The 21175-nt window shown below is 36.0% G+C and overlaps 1 protein-coding gene across 3 annotated transcripts; it reads right to left on the bottom strand.

Annotated features, from left to right (window-relative positions):
- Nucleotides 1-1134: 1134 nt before the first annotated feature.
- LOC103130152 (neuroplastin-like) lies at nt 1135-21132 on the bottom strand. Of its 3 annotated transcripts, none has more exons than XM_007541471.2 (8): nt 20755-21132; nt 13488-13656; nt 13309-13403; nt 11216-11349; nt 7752-8025; nt 4897-4918; nt 3432-3508; nt 1135-2138 (listed from the first exon to the last, which is right to left on the bottom strand). In XM_007541471.2, the coding sequence occupies exons 1-7, from the start codon at nt 20843-20845 to the stop codon at nt 3448-3450; spliced, it is 846 nt and encodes a 281-aa protein (XP_007541533.1). In that variant the 5' UTR covers nt 20846-21132; the 3' UTR covers nt 1135-2138; nt 3432-3447. The 3 variants fall into 3 exon arrangements, with proteins under 3 accessions (XP_007541533.1, XP_007541534.1, XP_016521187.1); XM_007541472.2 differs by having other exon boundaries at nt 4897-4906; nt 20755-21127; XM_016665701.1 differs by lacking the exon at nt 20755-21132 and adding an exon at nt 14903-15308.
- Between the last annotated feature and the right edge of the window lie 43 nt (nt 21133-21175).

Genomic DNA, 21175 nt, shown 5'->3' with positions numbered 1-21175 from the left:
GCTGGAGATTTTCTTTTATTTCCACACAAATCTGTTCTTAAACTTTGCTGGTCCTCATCAGTCTGATCTCCTGACAGCTGTAATTCCATCAGAATGTCACTAGATGGCGCAATTCTCCACGTGTTTTCACATTAGAGCTGCAGGAAAACAGTCCCGCCAATGGAGGAAATTATACAGACCAGCTTTTAGTTTGATATTTCACTTATCGGCAAGCCAACTTGCATACAAGCTAAATATTTAGCATCCCAAATATCTAGTTAGTAAGTTAAATATTTAGTTTTGAAAGTAAATATTTAGTTTAAACATTTTATGTTTTGCTTGAAATGAAATGTTTACTTTGGGAAAAAAATATTTAATTTAAGAGTTAAAATATTTAGTTTGAAAACTAAAATAAGTTTCAAATTAAATATTTAGTTAGAAAGCTAAGTATTAAGTTCAGCTGTCTAAATATTAATTTTGCAAATAAATATTTAGACTAAAAACTATTTTCTGAACTAAACTTTCATTAAGTTTACCTGTCTAAATATTCATGTTCAAAATGAATGAATATTTTGAAAATGAATATTTAGATAGGTAAATATTTGCTAATTTAGTTCAAAAAATATTTAGCTCCAAATTAAATATTTCTTTTGGAACTATTTAGTTTGAAAACTAAATATTTGGCTTTCTAACAAAATGTTTAATTTGAAAGCTAAATATTTAGCTTGCAAACTCAACATTTAACTCCAATTTAAATATTTCAACATTTAACTCCAATTTAAATATTTATTTAAATTGGAGTTTCGAAACTAAATATTACTAATAAAATTAGTTTCGAAACTAAATATTTATCTGCATTTTAAATATTTACTTTGGAACTTTGAAATTTATAAACGTATGAATAACATAGTTAAAATATGACTGATTTTTTTTCATGACAAGCTAAATAAAACAAATTATTGTTCATTTTTTAATGTGTAACTTCGCAAATAGCCATTATGTTTGTTGCTCTCCTCAGCTGTAATTCCCTCATGATCCACTAGATGGTGGTCTTCACACATTTTCACAGGGAACGCTGCAAGAGTGTTTGATTCCAAACATGTAAGACGTTATATATATGCCATATATAAAAACTGCTTAAAGAAAACACCACAGTTTGTTTGTCTTAATATATTTATTGTTAAAAATGAGTTGAAGTCCTGGGAAACGTGTCAGCTCTGACATGGGTCTCTCTCCCGCTGCCTCCCATGCCAGCTGATGAAAACTCATGCAGCTGTGTAAATATGCCGTCGATGCTCTACGGTGATCCTACTAGTTTAAAGCTTTGTCACAGAGGAATCAGAAGCTGCAATGACTTTCAATATACTGATATGGATAATAATTGCATAGGATAATAGCCATGCTGTACAACACACATGAATACAAAATAATATATTAGAATGATTCAGATTTCCTAAAGTAGATTTGTACAGTTTGTCGTTATTCTTAACATTTAAGTGCATCATATGATATGAATAATCTATATATTAAATGATCTGATACATAATTATAGCGATTTATTACATACAGTACATACATGAAGTAAAGTAAACCTTAAACAGCTTTAGAGGGACACTGCAAAGCCCTTAAATGTGATATACATATATTTTATATATATTTATATGATATAATAAAATGAATTAATGGTATGCAGAAGAATGATAAAACTATACACATCTGTCATACCGGATTAAGGTGATCTTTTCTTTTACATTGCAGGGTTTTTGTTTTTCACAGTACAGTTTCCACAACCTCAGGAGAAAAATAACAATAAATAATAATAATTATAATAATAAATAAAAAATCAGGAAGAAAGCCTATTCTGTGTCAAACCGAAGGTCAATATTTCGCATGCATTATTTTATAAGTTGTAAAAATATAAAATTAGCGATTAAGAAGGAAAAAACTCAAACAACAACTGCATGCAGCAACAATGGTTATAATGTTAACTCTGTAATGGTTTGAGTAGCTTCATGTCTCACACCCTCACACAATGAAATAATAAGGCATGCCTCATTTGATCCCACAACCACTCCTCTAATGGCAGATACATTGATGAGCGACAGCTATGGAGTCCCTTCTTGTTTACCTTCATATGGTCAATACATGATTAATGAGACCTGCAAACAAAGAGAAAAGATTTAATCATTAAACCAGCATCTTTAATACAGATCATCATCTTTCAGAGTTATATTGAGAACAGGCTTCCCCTGACGATGAGTGTAGCCTATCCTAGCTTCTCTTTATGAACAATAAGAATATATAAGACCTGCATAAAACATTCATTAAAACATTACTGTCATGAGTGTTCATTAATTATTAAAAAGGAGCCAACATCAGGTGAAGAAAAATTATAAAATATACTCTGAAAAAACACAAACTCTCCCTAGACATTTTTGGTCTAGTTTCTAGTCCAAATACTGAAAAATAAGACAAAACTAACTTATAGGTGACTTTTCAGCAAGATATGGGAGTGTGTTTTGTGCGAATAATTGATTAATATTGACAAAAAGTCGACACATCTTTCCCTTGTTATAAGTGAAACAATCTACAAGTGGAACCAGTAGGTTATTTTTAAATCAAAATTAAGAAATTGACTTAAAACAAGATACACATATCAGCAGTAATCTCCCTGCGTTTATTCTACAGAAAATATTTCCTCAGCTTAAATCTGAGATTTTCAAAATATAAAATTAGGATAAAAAAAAAGGATAAAATTAAGGCACTATTCAGCTTCCATAAACAGGTTAATGGAGGCTGACCAGATGACCAAACATGCAGGAGTTCCATTTGGGTTGCTAGGCAACGGGGCTGGAATTGGCTGGGGTTGCCTGGTAACAGGGCTGGACTCAGCTGGGGTTGCTAGGTAACGAGGCTGGGCTCGGCTGGGGTTGGGAGATTTTTTTAAATGGCTCGTTTCCCAGATATCAAAAAACATAAACTTATTGCCATAAACGACTGAGTGTTTTTTACCGTCTTTGTTATTCTTTTTAACGCCTGGGTTGATTTTAGAAGCAGCAGAAACTCAAATGGAATTACAAAAATGGGAAAAATGGGAATTTTGTGTAAAAGGTCCCCCTTAAAGCTGGGCCAGACCGTGCGATCTGGAAGAAAATTCCTAGAAGTTAATTTGAACTCGATGTTTTCGGTGACTCAGTGTGACTGACGCACCAAAAACTGATTTAGCTCCGTCAAAAACATCAAGCAGTGTCTGATAGCATCTGAGAAAAATCCATCAGCAACAGATGTCTGATTTCTTTCCTTCTGCTTTTGCTGTTATGTTCCAATTGATTAAAAAAACGTGTAGCTTCCTGACTGGTTGTTGGTAAAATTAAGCTAAAGATCAGCTGATTTTCTCAGTGCATCTCTTGGCTGATCATTAAAATCACTTCCAGTAGGAATAAAATACTCACTGTTCAGACAGGTTTCTCAGTTTGTGTTCCTCTGACGGAGATTCTTGTCTTTGTGGTTGTTGGTTGAATTAGTTTTCCTTAAACAGAAAATAAGCAACAGTCAGTAGTCATCTTGCATTTATTAAAAATATAAAAAGTACATTTAAATCTAACTGTTTTAAGACAATATATGGGGGAATTTAAAGTTGGAACATGCAGAAAATAGGACAAAAAAGTTATCTAGTTTCTTTTTGAATACTGAAAAAACACAAAACTACTTTTGGTCTAGTTTCTAGTACAAATATTTCAGAATACTTGAACTAAGACAAAATATACAAGTAACTTTTCAACAAGATATAGGAGCTTGTTTTAAGTCTAGATAGTGTTTAGTGTTTTTGCAGTGCAGGCCTCACATTAAACTTGTTGTAGTTTTTTTGTAATGTCTTGTCCCTGTTAAAGTAAATGAAAAATGTTGTAATGTAGCCAAAATATCTGCTCTACATCATATCAGTGCTTTAGTTCTATATTTTTCATAGCCATTTATTTTAGTCTTCCAATAATAATCACCGTTTCACGTGAGATTGAGCTGGTTTTTGAGAATTGAGGTTATTACACTTTGGAACAACAACATTGTAATATTACAGATGAACATCGTCTTTACATTGTTTTTGTTTTTTCAAATACAGTTTCAACTGAAATTATTTACCCCGTTGTGTAAATTAGATGTACTGGCAAAAAAAATATACTTTTACTCAAAGTTTTCACTGTTGTGGAAATCCCAAACAGTAGACGCAATTTATCGTATTGTTTATAATTTATCGTGATAAAATTCTTATCCTGATAAGAATTCTGATTAATCGTCATGACGATAAATTCCCATTAATTATGTTTAAATCGCCCCCAAACTCGCTGTATTGTTGGGATTATTAATTTTACTATTTTCTCCACTGTTTGTTCAATAAAGGCCAATAAATTTGAAAACATGATATGAATCACACTTCATTCCGTGACTGGTGAACTAAAGTAGCACATTACTAATGGAGATGTTTGTATCTTTGTTTGTTGTATTCATACAGTTTCCTAAAAAGGAAGCAATACGTAGTTTTTCCTCATCATTTTTATCGTTTTCACAATAATACCACAAAATATCATAATAAAACTATAAGTCTATATCGTCCACACCTACTTAACTGCAATTAACTACGGTTTTTATAAACCTTTAGCAACAGAAAAACACATTTATCTCCTCATCGATATTGCAGATGTCAACTTTTGATTCAGATCAGGCGTCTTCCACTCTAACATCGACAATCCAGGGATTTATTCGACATCTGAAACAGTAATACTGCAACCGTATGTTCTGTGACCCAGATCTGAGGACACCATTTACAGTGAGATCCATCAGGATAATCTACAACAAAACACACACACTACTTCACAAAGCTTAACACAGATAAGGTAGCACAGGCTGCATGTTGGTACTTACACTGGTCCAGCTAGGTCATCGTCTGCAGCAACAGGGAGAAACGAGGAGCAGAAAATGAATAAAATAACGGTAAAGACGGTGAACACGCTGATGAAATCACACGAGTTTAACTGGAAACACACAGAGCCGTTTCATTTCTACATCTATACAGACTGATGGAGTGAAGAGGCAGCATAAAGAAGACTTTTACATGCTAAAAAGAAAAATAACTGATTAAATCACTCAATTAAAAAAAACACATTTACACACAATCAAAATACAGATTTTAAATATTATAGACATGTTGAACGTGATTTCATGAACACAACTCCCTGCTGGAGGGCAAAAACCTGATACCCGGCGATGACTAGCATGGTTTTAGTTAAAAACGTAACACGGTAAACCTTAAACATTTTCATAATACATGAAAGAAGAGAGGATTCAGTGCTTTGCTGAATCCTCTCAAGGTTCAAAGGTTATCACATTTCACAAGTTAGTAAAACATTTTAACTAAGAGAAAATAGCAAGGGAGAGGGAAGTAGGTCAGACATGCTAGCTTGACTTTGACAACCTTAACATGTAGATGTGAAATATCTGTGATTTGGTTCAGTTAAAATATATATTTTTATATATATGTAGTTGTTACTATTGCGTTTGTCTCTATTTCATAGAGCTGAATGTGGACATGTATTTTGTTTTTGTGTAAAATTCAAACAAAAAGTTATGGAAAACAAAAACATAAATAAAAAAGGCGAACCACACAGCAGTTCTCTGACAGATCGTCGGTGGAGCAGGTGTTCAAATGAGCTAATCAATCACCGCTGCGTTCAGACGATCACTCATCAATAATCACAAAATAAACATCGGGCTTGAAAACATGGCACTGTAACGGACTGAATGGTCTGCCCTTTGTTTGCATGTTTTTTAGTGTTGAATCCTAGCAAGCACAGTAGTGGAGCTGTTGTCAGCCGGTTGCTACGGCAACACATCTGCGTATACTATAGCCGACACAGGAAGCCAGATAAAAGAAAAATACGAGTGGTTTTGAGTTGTTCTTCACTGGTTTTTCAGCTTTATTTTCCCATTTTGGTAGAGTAAATCAATAAAACCGACATCTCCAGGTTTCATTTGCTTCTGTGGTCGGCAAATAAAAGAATGTTTTTGCCCTCCACCCGTGTGCACATGCAAAATGTCCGGATGTAAGCAGTAACATGCAGCATGTCTATACTGCCGTCATGCCTGGATAAGCACAGGTCTGTCAGACTCATTTGGTTAGTAACGGTGTGAAACAGTGACAGCAGAAAGAACTGAGAGAAACAAAACAACTTCACTTCACTGGAAACGCAACGCATGCTTCTGCAGAGATTAGTTTGGAAAATAAAACAAAAAAAATCCAGCAGAAGCAGAAGCTGCGCTATGAAGAGGAGGAAGATAAGATGCATTAAAATTCAAGCAGCATGCAACGTCTCACACTTACCACGAACACGGTTTGGGTTACGCAATTTAGGAGGAGGAAGGAGGAAGACGGGAGACATTACAGCGGTCTGTTAAAACATTCAGCAGCTAACAGACTAAAAAACAAACAAAAAACTTAACCAGTTTAGTGATTTTTAATTATTTCTGTTTAACACAAAGTTCTGAGAAATTTCTATTTAAATAAAAAATCCTGAGCATTTGAGCACAAAACATTTTCCATTCACCAGATCAAGATTATTAATCTGCTTTTATTAAATGTTTCAAAATCTATATTATTTGGATTTAATCAATCATTACTAAGTTATCTGACAACCTGTTTCTCCACCTCACTATTACAAGATGCAAGCAAAAAAAAACTAAATTCCTGTTTTAAATGTGTAAAGTTTGTAGATTTTGTAGCCTAAAATGCAACAACACAGCATTCTTTTATCACAGGATGCATCTGCAGCTAAAAAATGTGAAAAACTCAGGCTATAAACATTAATACAGTTTCTGTTATTGATTTTTTAATTAACTGGTTAATAATTAGTTATCAAAAGATGTTTAATACGAGATATTTTTAACAGATTTTGAAAAGGTGAAGCTAAAAATGTCACTCAAGGAGTTCTGTGTAGAACATATTGACAGTTTCTTTTGGTCTTAAATGGAAATAGTAAATATATTTTGTACAGTTTTGGCTTAGTTAAAACTTTGAGTATGTTGGTCTTTTAACAAATGGCTCTTTTTAAACTATATACTCCAGTTAATTGCTAAATTAATTGCTTTTTTTCCATTATCGATTAATCTGATTAATCTCATTAATCATATCTAATAAAAACTTAACATTCCTAAATCCAGTTTTCTCATTAAACCATAAAGTTTGTGTTTTTCTGTTCTCACTGATTCCCTGTGTGTCGCGTTTGATCAGCGTGAGACAATATCAAATTGAGGGGAAAAGGTCGCTCAAATACCATCAATGCATAATTTATTCTGTCCTCCGACCCTCAAAAACAAAGCAGCTAATAATAGAGAGCCACTTGTTGGCACTGAAGCAGCTGAAAGACGAGTTACTCTGGTTAAGTTTGCAGAAGCTTTCAAAGCAGCAGCTTCCCTGGAAATAAATTAATAATTGAAAAAGTCCACATCTGCAGGACTGCAGGATCAGGTTGCTCATTAATATTAAATGGATGAAGCTGTTGTGACAAGGTGCAGCCTTCAGTGTCTGTGTTGCGTCTACCTGACCGGGATAAATTATTGACTGCAGCCGCAGCGCAGTGTTAAGTGACTAGAAAACAAACCACGGCGAGGAAAGCTGCTGTAAATGCAAAAATTTACAAATTAATATTAAAAAACCTAAACTGAGTTCCCTAATACACCAAAGCCACACACCTGATGGTTGAGCATCACAGCTGGTGACTCACCGTCTTGTAAATCCTCCGGCTTCTTGCGCTTCTCGTAAACAACGATGATGATGACCAGGATGATGATCTCAGCCAGAACGCCCAGCAGCGGCCAGAGCGGCGCCAGCAGGCTGCGCACCCTCAGCACCAACTTCTCGTTGTGGCCGCCGATGATGTTGGTGGCGTTGCACATGTACTCGCCGGGGTCCAGGTTGATGTCCAGGTTGGAAATGTGCAGCTCGGTGTAGTTCTCCCTGCTGACGACGGAGAAGCGTCCGGTGGAGTTGTCGATGTCCTGCCAACGGGTCGGACACAAAGCCGTTACAGATTCATGAAGGTTTGGGAAAATTAAAGCTGCTGGTTTTACAGATGCACCATGAGAAAGATGTATGAAAAGCCAGGAAGATTTAAAAAGAAAAAAATCAGACAGAAATCCAACTCTTTAGTGGGTAAAAAAATTATTTTCTACATAGGTTACGCTAAGAAAATAAAAATAAAATTACGAGAAATCATAATGTTACAAGAATAAAGTCATAATATGAAAATAAAGTAATAAAATTATAACTTTATTCTCACATTATTCCAACCTTATTCTGGCATTATTTTGACTTAATTTTCCTACGAGTTTATTCTCGTAAGGTTATTTTTTAATCTATTTTTCTTAGCAAAGCCCTAATACTCAGAGGTACGTTTCTAATGATCGCTGGAGCCAAACTTCTTTATCAACAGGTCTTCATTTATTCTTCTTCTATAACACTTTATAAGTTTATATCTCACAGAGATTGAGAGATGAATCCTTCCTGTATATTTCCTCTACATGTAGTGTGGTTTTATAACTTCTTCTGCTTTCTCTACAGTCGTAGGAATAATATGATTTACTGGGACGTCTCTGTGCTTTTCTGTCCAAATGTTTTGCATCCTGGTTATATTATACAAAAAAATGTTGTGTTTACAGGCAAAGTCTGTCAGTATTTAATTTAAATGTCCTGGTATTTCAAAGAGGTCATGCAATCTAACACAGCCTGAGAAACAGAAATCACCACTTCACACATTCACAGTCAGCAGAAAGCATGACGAGCTTTCCACATATTCATCCTTTGCCAAACTCATCAGGGCTGTTTGCTGCAGATCAACTCAATTTCATCTCACTCCTTTTAAAGTCCATTCACATTTATCACTCTGCAGTGATAAATGTCTGAAAAATCATTTTTTCTGGCCTTGAAAACAACCAGTTAGCATAAATATAGCATCTAATGGTTGCTATGGAGACTTCGACACCCCAAGATGTGAAGAGATTTTCTTTCCACTTCCGTCAATCAGAGACTCAGATCTGCTCAGTCCTGATCCAGAACTAGGAAAATATATACTGGACTTTAAAATACTTTTGTTTATAAGTCACTGACACACTTAGCAACAAAATACCTTAAAGATTTGTAGTTAAGCCAGCCATGAAAACCAAATTTCTGGGACGATAAATCGTCCCATAAATTATTGCAATAAACGATAATATTGTTGTTTTGAGACCAAACACAGAGAAGCAGGATTCAGTTTTTACTCTCCATTAATCTTGAACAAACTTCTAGAAAACTGCAAAACTGCTGGAACATGGAGTTCCTTTAATAAATTTCATATTTTTAAAAAGTAATGTTATTTTTTTTATTCTTTTTATCAATAATAACTTAAATATTGAATCAATCCTGCATAGCACATTTTCCTTATCTCTATTTAATACGTCGCTGCAAAATAATTTATTGTGTTTTTGTCATGTAAAGCACTTAATGATCGTTTCTAAAACGTGCCAGACAAATAAACTATTTTCTACATTTTTAATCTGAATTAGTTAACTTTGACAGAAAACCAGATCGTTCTAGTTTTTACAAATTGATTAAACTAAATACGTTTAACTTAAAACCTCAGTAGAAAACACTCTGGTCAATTTAAAATACTAACATTTATTACAAAGATTTAACATCCTATTAATTCAAGACCAATTTTAAAATAAACAAACAAAAAAATCCTCATTATTGTCTTTTGTTCTCATTCGTTTTTCCAGTGTAAAATTATGAAGCAATAAGTTATTTTCAGGTTTTCTAAGCTTGAAAATGTGTGTGTGCGCTTCATCTTTGCTGCAGTTGCATTTCTTCATATTGCACCATAAATATTTGAGGTTTCAAACCACCATCTTCTTTAATATGTTAAACAAATGAAAAATTTGGGCCCAATTGCTGCCTCACAATGAGAAGCCATAGTATTAGATTACAGTCGTTAAATAAATGGTGGCTTAGCTAAAGTGGATTTTGACTTCCTAATCTGCAGCTCTGCCTTCTGCTCAGATCAGGCAGGCCAACAGTTTTAACTTGGATTTGGAAGTGACAACCTGTTTTTGACCCCTGCATTCATTTTCCAGTCGGCTTTTTTCTTAGTGAGACATTTCTTACTGGTTTGTCTCGTCTTTTCAAAGTGTTTCCCTCTTTATTATATAACTCTATCAACTTAACAAGCAAAGAAACAGAAAAAGGAAAGATTTGATGGATTGTCTGTGTTGGTTTTCTTACAACTTTGAGCAATTACGTAAATTGATCTATGTTGTATTTTTTTATTATTATTCTAAACCCTTACAGGGACTGAAAGCTTGTGCAGGATGTATCCTGCTTCTTCCCCTTTTGTTAGCTGGGATTTTCTCCAACACCCTACAGGATCAAGCAGGGGCAGCAGATGCATCATAACATGTATAATAGAGAATAAACTCTACCACCACCAATTGATGGTTAATAATATCTATACACGTCTGAAACACTCAGTGTCTTGATTGTGATGTAAAATGTCTTTTTTCAACAGCAAATGGTGTCTTAGTCTTTGCGTATTCCAATTAACAGGTATGATTATTAAAATAGATGACGATACAAAAAATCGATACAAAAAATCGCCACGCTATGTTATCTGTTCATTTAATTTTCTTCAATAATGATAATTATGAACAGAAAAGTAACTTAAAATAAATAATGCACACAGGCCTGTCAACATGATAAATTTTGCTGGACGATAAATTGTCCCTGAAGTTATCGCGATAAATGATAATATTGTAGTTTTGAAACCATTTTCAAGCAATACAACAGAAATAATGGCATAATAATTCATGAAAACATTCTCAAAGCTCAATAAACTTGATATTTAAAAAATGAATTACAGAGTCTCTGTAAACAAAATTGTCCTTCCAAAAAAAAAAAAAAGGCTAATTGAGACCAAAACGCCAAACTGAAAACTTTTATCATCCAGTTTTTGGTAGAAAGAGAGAAAAGAAAAAAACAATAAATCATGCAGATGGAAATTATTGATGAGATCAATTGATTTATAGCTTATCGTGACAGGCCTACTGTACATTCACATTGAAGGAAATAATGCTACATGAAACCTGAGGATAGGAGTTAAGTAATAAATTAATTTTCATTCCTAAACTGTGTCTGGTGATATTATTGATGACCTACCCTTATGCCAGTCGGGTCGATCTTGTACCAGGTCCAGACGGGGTGAGGGTAGCCCACAGACTTACAGTAGAGCACGGCGCGGTCGCCCTCGTTCTTATTCTCACTGCGCTTGTGGCCTGTTATGATGGGAGAAGCTGAAACAAAAAATTATAATTCAGATATTATTTCAAGAAACAAAAATACATAGAATATATTGCAGTTTTTATTTGAGCCAAAGTTATTAAGAGCTGTTGTGAAAGGTCTAAAGAGCCACAGGTTGAAGAGGGCCAAATGAACAGCTATGGCGAGCCGGATTTGGCTCGTGGACCTTGAGTTTGACACCTGTCCTTTAGAAGTAATTTGTGTTTAACAAAAGTGACTTTTCACTTTGAAAATCAATGGAAATGCTGATTGTTTGTTTGGGTTTTTGGCTCTAAAATTTGACATTTGCCACTTAAACTGAAAGAATATATAATTCATAAATGCTATATATTATTAAGAAGGAAATAATAAATTTAAATATTAATAAATATGAATTAAGTTATGAATTATGTACTTTAGGAAACTGCTAATTTCTGCTTTAACAAGCAGAAGAAACAGTCCAACAAATAATAAGCACACCTTCCAAAAATCCAATTGGCCTCTGCAGTCATGCATGTGTGACGGCAGAAAAGGCTGACCGGATTTTACCGTTGAGTCCTAATCCCTCGCCATCAGGCAAACAAGACACCATCTGCTGCCACTGAGCCGGGCATTGGCTGGATGAAGGTGTCAAGGGCGCCGGCTGCCCTGAGCAGCCAGCAGAGCCGTTTGAAATCACAGGTCCAACATGACGGGGCAGCGACGGCTCACAGCTCAGATGGGACCTCATGCAAAACTCACATTTTACATGCTTTCTGTACTTCCACTTGAATTTCTAGTGCTTTTAAAAACAGCCAAAGCGTTAAAAAAATAAAAAAAATAACAACCCAGTCGGGTTTTTTTGTTTGTTTGTTTTTTTAATCAATAAATTCATGTTATTTTGTGTTTGAAAAATGTGTTGTTTCAAAAAAAACAATCTTTGGAATGTAAAGACACAAATCAAAAATGCACTGACCTCTCACCTAGTGACCCCAGGGAAGCCCAGGCTGTTACCTAGCAACCACAGCGGAACTCTGCCCGTTACCTAGCAACGGAAGCTGAGCTCCAGCACATTTGTTCAACTGGTTTTACTGCAGTAGCTGTTACTGTCCGATCTGATACAGAAGAACAATGTTTGACTCATTTGCGCTGAAGAAATACTTATAAATTATTCTTAAAATGAACCTCAACAAAGTGTAACGTATTTATTTATGTTAATTAAAATACTACTTGTTATAAGAAGACCTATTTTCCTAAACAATATTATAATTCTCTTAATGAATAATTTAGTTCAAAGATTATAATTCAGTAAAGAATTGTGTATTGAACCCATGGGACTGTTAGCTAGCAGCTACCTTCAACTTGGCCTATGGTGGACTCATCAAAGACAAAAAAAAAAGATCTTTATCTTTATAATAATCACATTTTTTATGAGTTGTTTCCCATGTGTTAATGGTGAACATGAACTGATTACAATCTTTCCTCAGTATTGTACACCGGCACATACTTTACTTGATTTTTTCTTTTGTTTCCAGAGGCAGTCTTGCAAAATGCTGTTTTTACCTTTATTTCTTCTCTTTAAATCATATTCTATTTTTAAAAACATAATGACACACAAAACAAAAGAAATAAAAATACCATCCCTGGAAGTATTTATTTTAACACAGGCTGATGGTACGAATTGTGCTACCAGAGCAGATGATGCAGTCAAAGTAGCCATTTTTATGTGTGAGTATAATTGAGTTGGGGGGCGTGACCATTAGCTTTCTCAGATTTAAAGTGACAGACGCCCAAAAACAGCTCATTCTGAAAGGAGCTCAAAATAGCTACAACTGAGCAGACTAAAATCGTATTATCCAAGAATGATTAAGTGCAAAAAAAAACTGTAATGAATACATTTTGTATAGCGCAAAGACCTATCAAAATCTGTTCAAATATAATAGGCCACCTTTAAGAAAGGTATATATATCCGCAGCTCAAAAATAAGCACCTACATTTTATTTCGATGGTGGCGTTGGCAGGTGGAGCCATTTCAAAGTTGTAGACACACATGTACAAGCCGGCGGAGTCTCCTCTTGGTCTGTCGAGCCTGCAGATCAGAACAGAACCTCAAGTTGACCCAAAAGCAGGTCACAAGGCGATATATTTAGGACTGGGGTGCTAACTTCTCCACCTGTGCTCAGTGTTCTTGTTTTGGGTTCGCGTTGCTGAGATCTCCTCCCCGTTCTTCATCCAGTAGCTGTCCTTGGGGTTGCCGTAGGAGCTGGTCAGGTTGCACTGCAGCAAGATGCTGTCCATGTCTGAGGTGATCGTCACCGACTCGGAGACGGAAATCGATGGCTCTGTAACAGAGACACAACTCAGCAAAAAGTAAAATAAAATAAAATAATGCCTGCACTGCAAAAAAGCACAAAATTAAAATAACAAATATTTTGAAAGAAAATAGTAATTAGAATTTATTATAACAAAGATAAATCAAAATTCTTAAAACAAAAAGTTTATTTCGATAAATGTTAAATAATTCTATAAATGCCCACTCATAATTGATCTCCACCATATTTTATATGCTGGGTTACTGTTGAAACTTCCCTTTTCTGTTAAATTTATATGTAATTTTTTTAAACTGTGATTATTTTAAGCAACTAAAATCAAATTATAAATGTTGCAATGTTAAGAAAACAAAGTAAAAAAAATTAAAGAAAAGTGTGGAAAGGTAAAAGAATGAACACAGGGAATAAAGAGGAAGGCTGCCTCTAGATGGACATCGAAGGATTGACTGAATTAGGAGAACAGCTGCAGACAATGCACTGCAAAAACACTAAATCTTACCAAGTGTTTCAGTCTAGTTTCTTGTCCAATTTTCTTTGCAATTTAAACACCTTAAAATTGGGCCTCTGTCTCTTTAAAAACTCCTGCTCTTTCTGAAACTTCGCCTCCAGGGAGTCGTCACATGGCTCCTCTATTAACCCTTTAACAACGTTTTTACCAGCGTTTGCACTGAGAAGTAGCTCCTACAATGAGCTCAGCAGATGCTCAGTTCCACCAGGTGTTTGCTAATTGCCGCTGGCTAGTCTGAAGGATCTGAATGGGGAAGTCATTGGGAAAAGCTGCTATGTGAGGCAGAAGCTCCAAAGCTTCTCACATAGCAGTTTCCAATAAAGACACAATTGGAAACTGCAGCTCTGAGGAGGAGCTGCGTCTGGAAGGCGGGGCTTAGTCCACCCAGGCGTTTTGCACAGCTGAATGGTTGCCATGGAGATCAAGAGATTTCTGAAACATGCATGAAAGAATCAAGGCAACACTCCAGGTATGTTTTTGATGAGGAAATAACTTTAAAACATGATGTAAAGCTCAAAAAGGTTGAACTTTCCTGTAAGTTAGTTTTGCACTAAGGTCTCTGCACTAGAAACCAGACCAAAAAATACTTGGTAAGATTTAGTTTTTTTGCAGTTTAATGCGACTATCTTCTGCTTTCCTTCAGTTTCAAGTCTGCAGGGGAGGATGGCACCTACAGAGGGAGCTACTGATCCGCTGGAGAGTCATACAGGAAGTGATGGGTAGCTGGGTTTCTCAACACTGACCACTCACTCTGCAGCACAGTGACAGTGGCCTGAGCTCGGATCCACGTGGTGGCCGGGTTTTGGTGGACGTCGTTACGCCGCGGGTCATTGCTAGCTCTGCACTCGTAGGTCCCGGCGTCATCCAGGGTGAGGTGCGCAACGCCCAGCACACTCACCGAGTTGACGCCGTACGCCGTGCCGATCGACACCCGCCGCTTGCGGGCGCCGTCCCACAGCTGCCTGAAAGAGTCCGCCCGGTTGATCTCGGAGTACCACCACTGGATTTCTGGGGTGGGGTTACCTACCACGTCACAGTACAGCTCAAAGGTGTCGCCTGTGAGCTTGGTTTCGGACAGAGGGGATTTCACAAAGCCCGCTGGAGGGCGGCAGATCCCCAGATCGATCAAAACAAGAAACATAAAGAGCCAAAATAAGGAATGGTTAAAAAAAAACAGGCAACAGAAAGCAGATGAGGGGGGAAAAAATAACTGAATAAACAAGAAAAGGTGTATTAAAAGAAAGGAATCAACAGGATGAAGAAATAAAACCTAAACTTCCTCTTTTTTAAATATTAGTCCTACTTATGGCTGGGCAATGCAGCTGAAAATAAAATGTGTTTTCATACCTACAAAACAGTATTAGGCCAACAATAAGAAAATAAAAAATACATAAAATGACAAGAATAAACTCGCATGAGAATAAAGTCAAAATGATACAAGATTAATGTCGAAGTATTACAAGGATAGTCACAATATTATCACTTCATTCTCTTAATTTTATTACTTTATTCTTACTGGAGTTTTTTTGCTATATTTTTTCTTAGTAATGATCCATTGGACACATCAAATTTGGCTTTAATCAGTTCAATTTTTCTTACGAAATTACGATTGGCAGAAAATATGTTCAATAATTGGCTTTTATACCAATCATCCTTTCTGTGAGTTATATAGTGGAGTATTAAGCTTAGGCTACAGCAATTTTTGTGTAATTACAAGAATATAGTCATAATATTAGCAGAATAAATACACAATTTGACCAGAATAACATCTTAAAATTGTGAGAAAAAGTTTTTTTGTTTAAAAAAAAAAAAGCTTAATTTTCTTGTTATGTGTCATATTGGAATTTTTATCAAATTACTACTTAATTATCCTAATATTATAACTTTATTCTGCAAATATTAAGACTTTATTCTTGTAACATTACGACTTTATTTTCCTTTTTAAAAAAAAAGCAAAAATTTAGTCTAATACTTTGTATATTTTGACTTGAGTTCAAAGTATAAGTAAATATGAAGATGTAAAAAAAAAGACCCTTCTGAATCAAAATGGTGGCTCTGGACTCGCTGACATCACTCTGAACTATGGAAACCCAAAATCCAAAAATTAAATCTTCAAAAACCAAAAACTGAATTAATCAATAAAATCAATTCAACGCCCAGCTCCAGTCCGATTAAACATATCTGAAAGTCTTATTTAGTGCCATAAATATTAAAATCAATCTCAGTCTGTTATGATAAGGCTGCAGCGAAGCTAAATTGGAAAGGATTTCATATAAATTCACAAATAATTCAAGACAAAAGCAAACTACAACCTCATTACATGGAACACAAAAATATGCACTGTAAAAACAACTTCTCTAATTTACAGTAAAATACCAGCAGCTCCGTTTGCCAGAATTTTACCTTACAAATACAGCAAAATCCATATTTATATGGTAAAATTCTGGCAACCACAGCTGCCAGTATTCCACCATAAATTAGAGACAACATTTTTTTACAGTGTGTAAACCAGGTGACACCAAATGCATTGAGTTTTTTGAACAGCTGAAGACATGACCTCACGTCTGCCTGAGCCATTATTGCTGCTATTCCTGGGAATCTTTAATTCAATTCTTTCGGGGCATCCCTTCGAGGCCGCTCTCATCTAATTTGTTCAATTAATGATGCCATAAAATCTGCATCACAGGAATGTAAAAAAAAAAAAGTCCTTTATGTGACTTTGTCGTGTCTGCTTAATGAAAACATCATTAGTGATCTCTAGATAATTATTCAGTGATGAGACATACCAGAGAACAAGCACAGCTGCTATTAAAAACGATTTTTAGTTCGATTTAAGTAACAGAAACGATGAAGAGGAGGCTCTGTCTGCATCCAGACAGCATGGAGCGGCCGAGACGGAGGAGATTTAAACGAGCCGTGCAGCTCCGGCTCTCCGGGGAGCGTGTAGGCGCATGGCGGTGGACCCCGAGTGTTTCCATAGAACCGCACTTCAGCAACAGAGCAAGAAAACGAAACAGATCCAAGGAATCACTCAGAACGGACAGTTCCTGTTTTTAATTCCAGCAGACATGATGAAGCTCAAATATAAAATACAGATTCCTACAACAGCTTGATGGAAAAAATGTAAATTCCAGATTTAAAGTGCTGAGAGGCGGATGCTGTCAGTTTATTTAGACCAGATGTCAGAGGGACGACGGTCAAATGGAGGTTAAAGAAGTTATGTCTGTTTTTAATGCTTCTATTTTTACTGAAACTTTCACCAATTATTGCATCAAAAATACAAATATTAAAATGTGCAACAAGCCAGTTTGTTCTTTTTCAGTCAAATAAATGCAATATATGGAACTCTGTCACAATAATTTTTTTCTGGACAATAAATTGTTCCATAAGTTATTGTGATAAACGATAATATCGTTTTTAAGTAATATAATGGCATAAAAATGCATGAACACATTCTGAGAAATCAATAAACTTTAAATTCTAATGAACATTTAACACCAGAGCTGGAAGACATTTTAATGCTTTATTATTTAAGTTTAATTTTAAGGATTTTCTATTTTTCCTTCATAAATAACTGCTTTCTGACCAACTACTCAAGATGTTATCAGCTGTAGTTTGCAGATACGTTTTCTTTAAATTCTTTCAGTTTTCAAAGGAGAAAAGAGAAAAAAACAAAAAATATTCCTACATAAAAATATCAACACTGAATAAAGCCAGAATTAAATATTTTGTTAAGAACATATTACTCCAACTTTGCACACATTTATATTTATAAAAATGCAGTGCAGGTCACTTAAAAACTTAAGTTTAATGTTTCTGAATGTATTTTAAAAAGTTTAAAAAACATTTTGTGCTGATATTTTTATGTATTGGTTTTTAGTTTCTCTCTTTTCTTTTTGTGTGTACAAGATAATTATTGTAATCTAGTAAATATTCAGAGTGCAGAAAGTACAAGTTTGAGTTAGAAGTTGTTTAAATTTGAGCTTTTAAACTTAAGTTATTAAAGTTCATATCTGCAGTTATTTTTGCACAGTTTGTACTTTTTCAGTCAAACATGAACCGACTCTTGATAAGATTATCATTTTTCTGTAACTGATTTCAGAGTTTTGCTTGTTCATCAGAGGAGATCAGGGAGTTTCAAAAAGCTCTGAGCTTCAAACACGTCAGAGACCAGAAATGGTCTTTGATGTTAAATATAACGGCAACGCTAATTGGACCCCAGACTTTTTATCCACCACACAGAGAACAGGAAGAGTCGTAAAAATCACGGCCAGACTCGTTTGGTTTATTCTTCAAACACAAAACACAGTTAAGATTCTGTTTTTGCATCATTTAATAATTAATTTTCTGTTTGTCCTCCTTTTGCAAACATTGTTTAGGGTTTCCACAAATGTATAAAACTGTGCAATACATTTGTGGATTTTTAATGAAAACAATTAAAAAAAACTGTTGTAGGTTGTCCACCCCCCAAAAACGACACTTGAAAAAATTAATAAAAGACCAAAATTGATGCATTCAAATCCTTGAAATCTAAAATTTATTTTCTGAATTTTTGTTTTTATTTTGCTTGAATCATTGCATGTTTGGCAACGATTCCCTCTGGTTTTAGATGCTGTGCAGCTGGAAAAGATTTTTGCTCTTACTTTCAGACAGTTATAAAAGTAACAGATTTTGAGCTGTTAGCATATTACGACACTCATGAGACTCACACAGCGGCAATCTTCAGTCAGAGGGCTCTTTGGAGTTGTTGCAAGACTGACTGCTAGAGCATCACCGTCCACAACAACTCTTATGACGTGACTGTGAGATATCTGGATGATATAATGAACAAGAACATTTAAATTTTCCTTCTCTTCCCGCAAGTTGCCCAACTGGTTGTTGCTAGGTAACCAAAGAGTGAGTGAGTTGCTAGGTAACCAAAGAGTGAGTGAATTAGTTGATTCCACCAACCTTTCTCAGCTAGCCATGAGAGGCTAAGCGGCTGAAGCCTTTTCCTCTGCCTACATCCCCCAGAATGCTGTGCGGTTCTGGATCAGCATTTAATTAATTATTATCAATTGATGCACATAGTCCTCGTGTGACGTCACATTTCTGAGAACTTTGTAGCTGACAGCCATCTTGGTAGGTATCCGTAACGAACTGTCATGACAGTCGCTATGGAGTTGCTATGACAACAACAAACAAGCCACATTCTCTGTTGAATATTCTATCAGACATGTTATTTATTGATATTGATCACGTGTCTATCAGGATATATATTGATATTGATTGTGTGTTTTGTTTGTTTCCTTTCTATTTATTGTTAATGGTTGCTGTTTTTTATCCTACAGCTATCAACAGTCACCCCCTGTTGCCAATTCAGCGATTTTCTTGATATATTTAGCAACATTTCAGATAAAGAAAATTGATATCGGCCAAAATCAGAATCTGCAGGTCCGGCTTTTTAAAGATCGGTAATCAGAATCGGTGCAACACTACTGCTGATGAAATTGTTTTTATTTATTGAATTTTATTTTGGATATTTAAAATGCCATCACAATCTACAATAACTTTTTGAAAAACCTGAATTGATATGAGTTACAACAACACTTAATTTCTCCTTGGGGTCAAAGTATTTTTGAATTTTAATTTAATTTCAAAGCTTATTAATCATTGAGAGGTGGAACTTGCATTGTTATGCCATTATATTACTTGAAAATCGACTCGAAACAACAATATTTCTGGAATTCATCATAAGTTACAAAGCTAATACAGAACAAATCAGGATTTTATCAACTATTCCTCAGATTGATATGTAAGGACGGAGTGTGCAGGAGTGCAACGCAGTCCCACACATGGGCCAAAGCGTCCGGCTCAGCAGCGCTTCACCCCGGCAGCAACAGCTACTCGGGGTAATGCTGCCTTAATCCGTTTGTTGGGGATGAGATTTATGACCAAGAGGGGGTCCGCGCTGCAAGATCAACGCTGCTCTGCAGCAGAGAACATCTCAGAGAGAGGAGTTAACAGATCGGTGGGACATTAAAGTCTCGGTTCCCAGCGCAGCATCTCTCTCTACTAAAAATAGAAGCATGCAGCAAAATGGACTGATGCTATTTACAGAGAGCCCTACTCCTGAAGTCCTACATCTAATTACACATCATCGTGGCCTACATGATGAGCTCTGCTGCGGATATCTGAGCATGCATGTGAAGGGATTTGTTTTTAACTTTTCAGGGTGCAGCTTCATCTCCAAACTAATGAGCGGAACCGGTCCTTGCAGACTGGCTGCGCCGCTCAGTATTCAGCACCACACTTCAAAGGACATTTTAGGGACGCGGTTCGGGCCTCCGTTTGGCCCAATTCAGCCTTCCGAAAACAGATTGAAGCCTATTAATGATTCATTGACCCTTCATTTTTAACGCAAGCAGCCTTTTTATTTATTTAAAAACAGTTTATCCACATTGGCAGGGAATGTCTGAGGCTAAAAAAGATCTCTCATATTTAATTAAAAATGTCTCTGCAGTCTTAAAAAACCCGCATTCCAGCAATGATGAGAGAATGTGAGGCATGCATTTTAATTTTTTTATTTTTATTTTTTAATACAAGTAGAAAACATGTCATACCGTTTTGGGAAGAGACGGACTGCAGCATCAGCGTCCCGAATATCGCCACCGATAAGGACATGACTGCGGCTCTCGGCTTGCCAGGTATCATCTTCGGTTGCCGGAGAAATGCCGGTAAGGGAAGCGCTAAGGTGACCCGAGCGGGTGGCGGCGATGCGGGACGGAGCCTCCCAGACACTCCTGCGGAGTGACGCGGGGGAAATGGAGGGGAAGTGTCGCTGGGTAGAGAACCGGGAGCCCGCGGCGGTGCTGCTACCTGAGCGGCTCCACTGAGTCAGTCAGCGCCGGTGCTGCGGAGCTGCTGCTGCTGCAGCCGAGGAAGGAACCACCTTTTTTTAATCCGCCGTTAAATTCCAACTCCCGCGAGATTTCGAAGTAGCGCAGAGACAACGGGACCTCGTTTATTGCACGACGTCCAATC

This window comes from Poecilia formosa, unplaced genomic scaffold (genome assembly GCF_000485575.1).
Source record: "Poecilia formosa unplaced genomic scaffold, Poecilia_formosa-5.1.2 Scaffold610, whole genome shotgun sequence".
NCBI classification, from domain to species: Eukaryota; Metazoa; Chordata; class Actinopteri; order Cyprinodontiformes; family Poeciliidae; genus Poecilia; species Poecilia formosa.
This window is presented reverse-complemented; position numbering and strand designations above follow the sequence as displayed.

What these genes read in the sequence shown, in the direction of transcription:
- LOC103130152 (XM_016665701.1), bottom strand. Translation starts at nt 15,293, where the DNA reads ATGTTTCTTGTTTTGATCGATCTGGGGATCTGCCGCCCTCCAGCGGGC. An exon ending in AACAAGAACACTGAGCACAG is followed by an intron (nt 13,404 to 13,487) that starts GTGGAGAAGTTA and finishes TCTGATCTGCAG; the next exon opens with GCTCGACAGACCAAGAGGAG. An exon ending in GCCGGAGGATTTACAAGACG is followed by an intron (nt 4,919 to 7,751) that starts GTGAGTCACCAG and finishes CTGTTGCTGCAG; the next exon opens with ACGATGACCTAGCTGGACCA.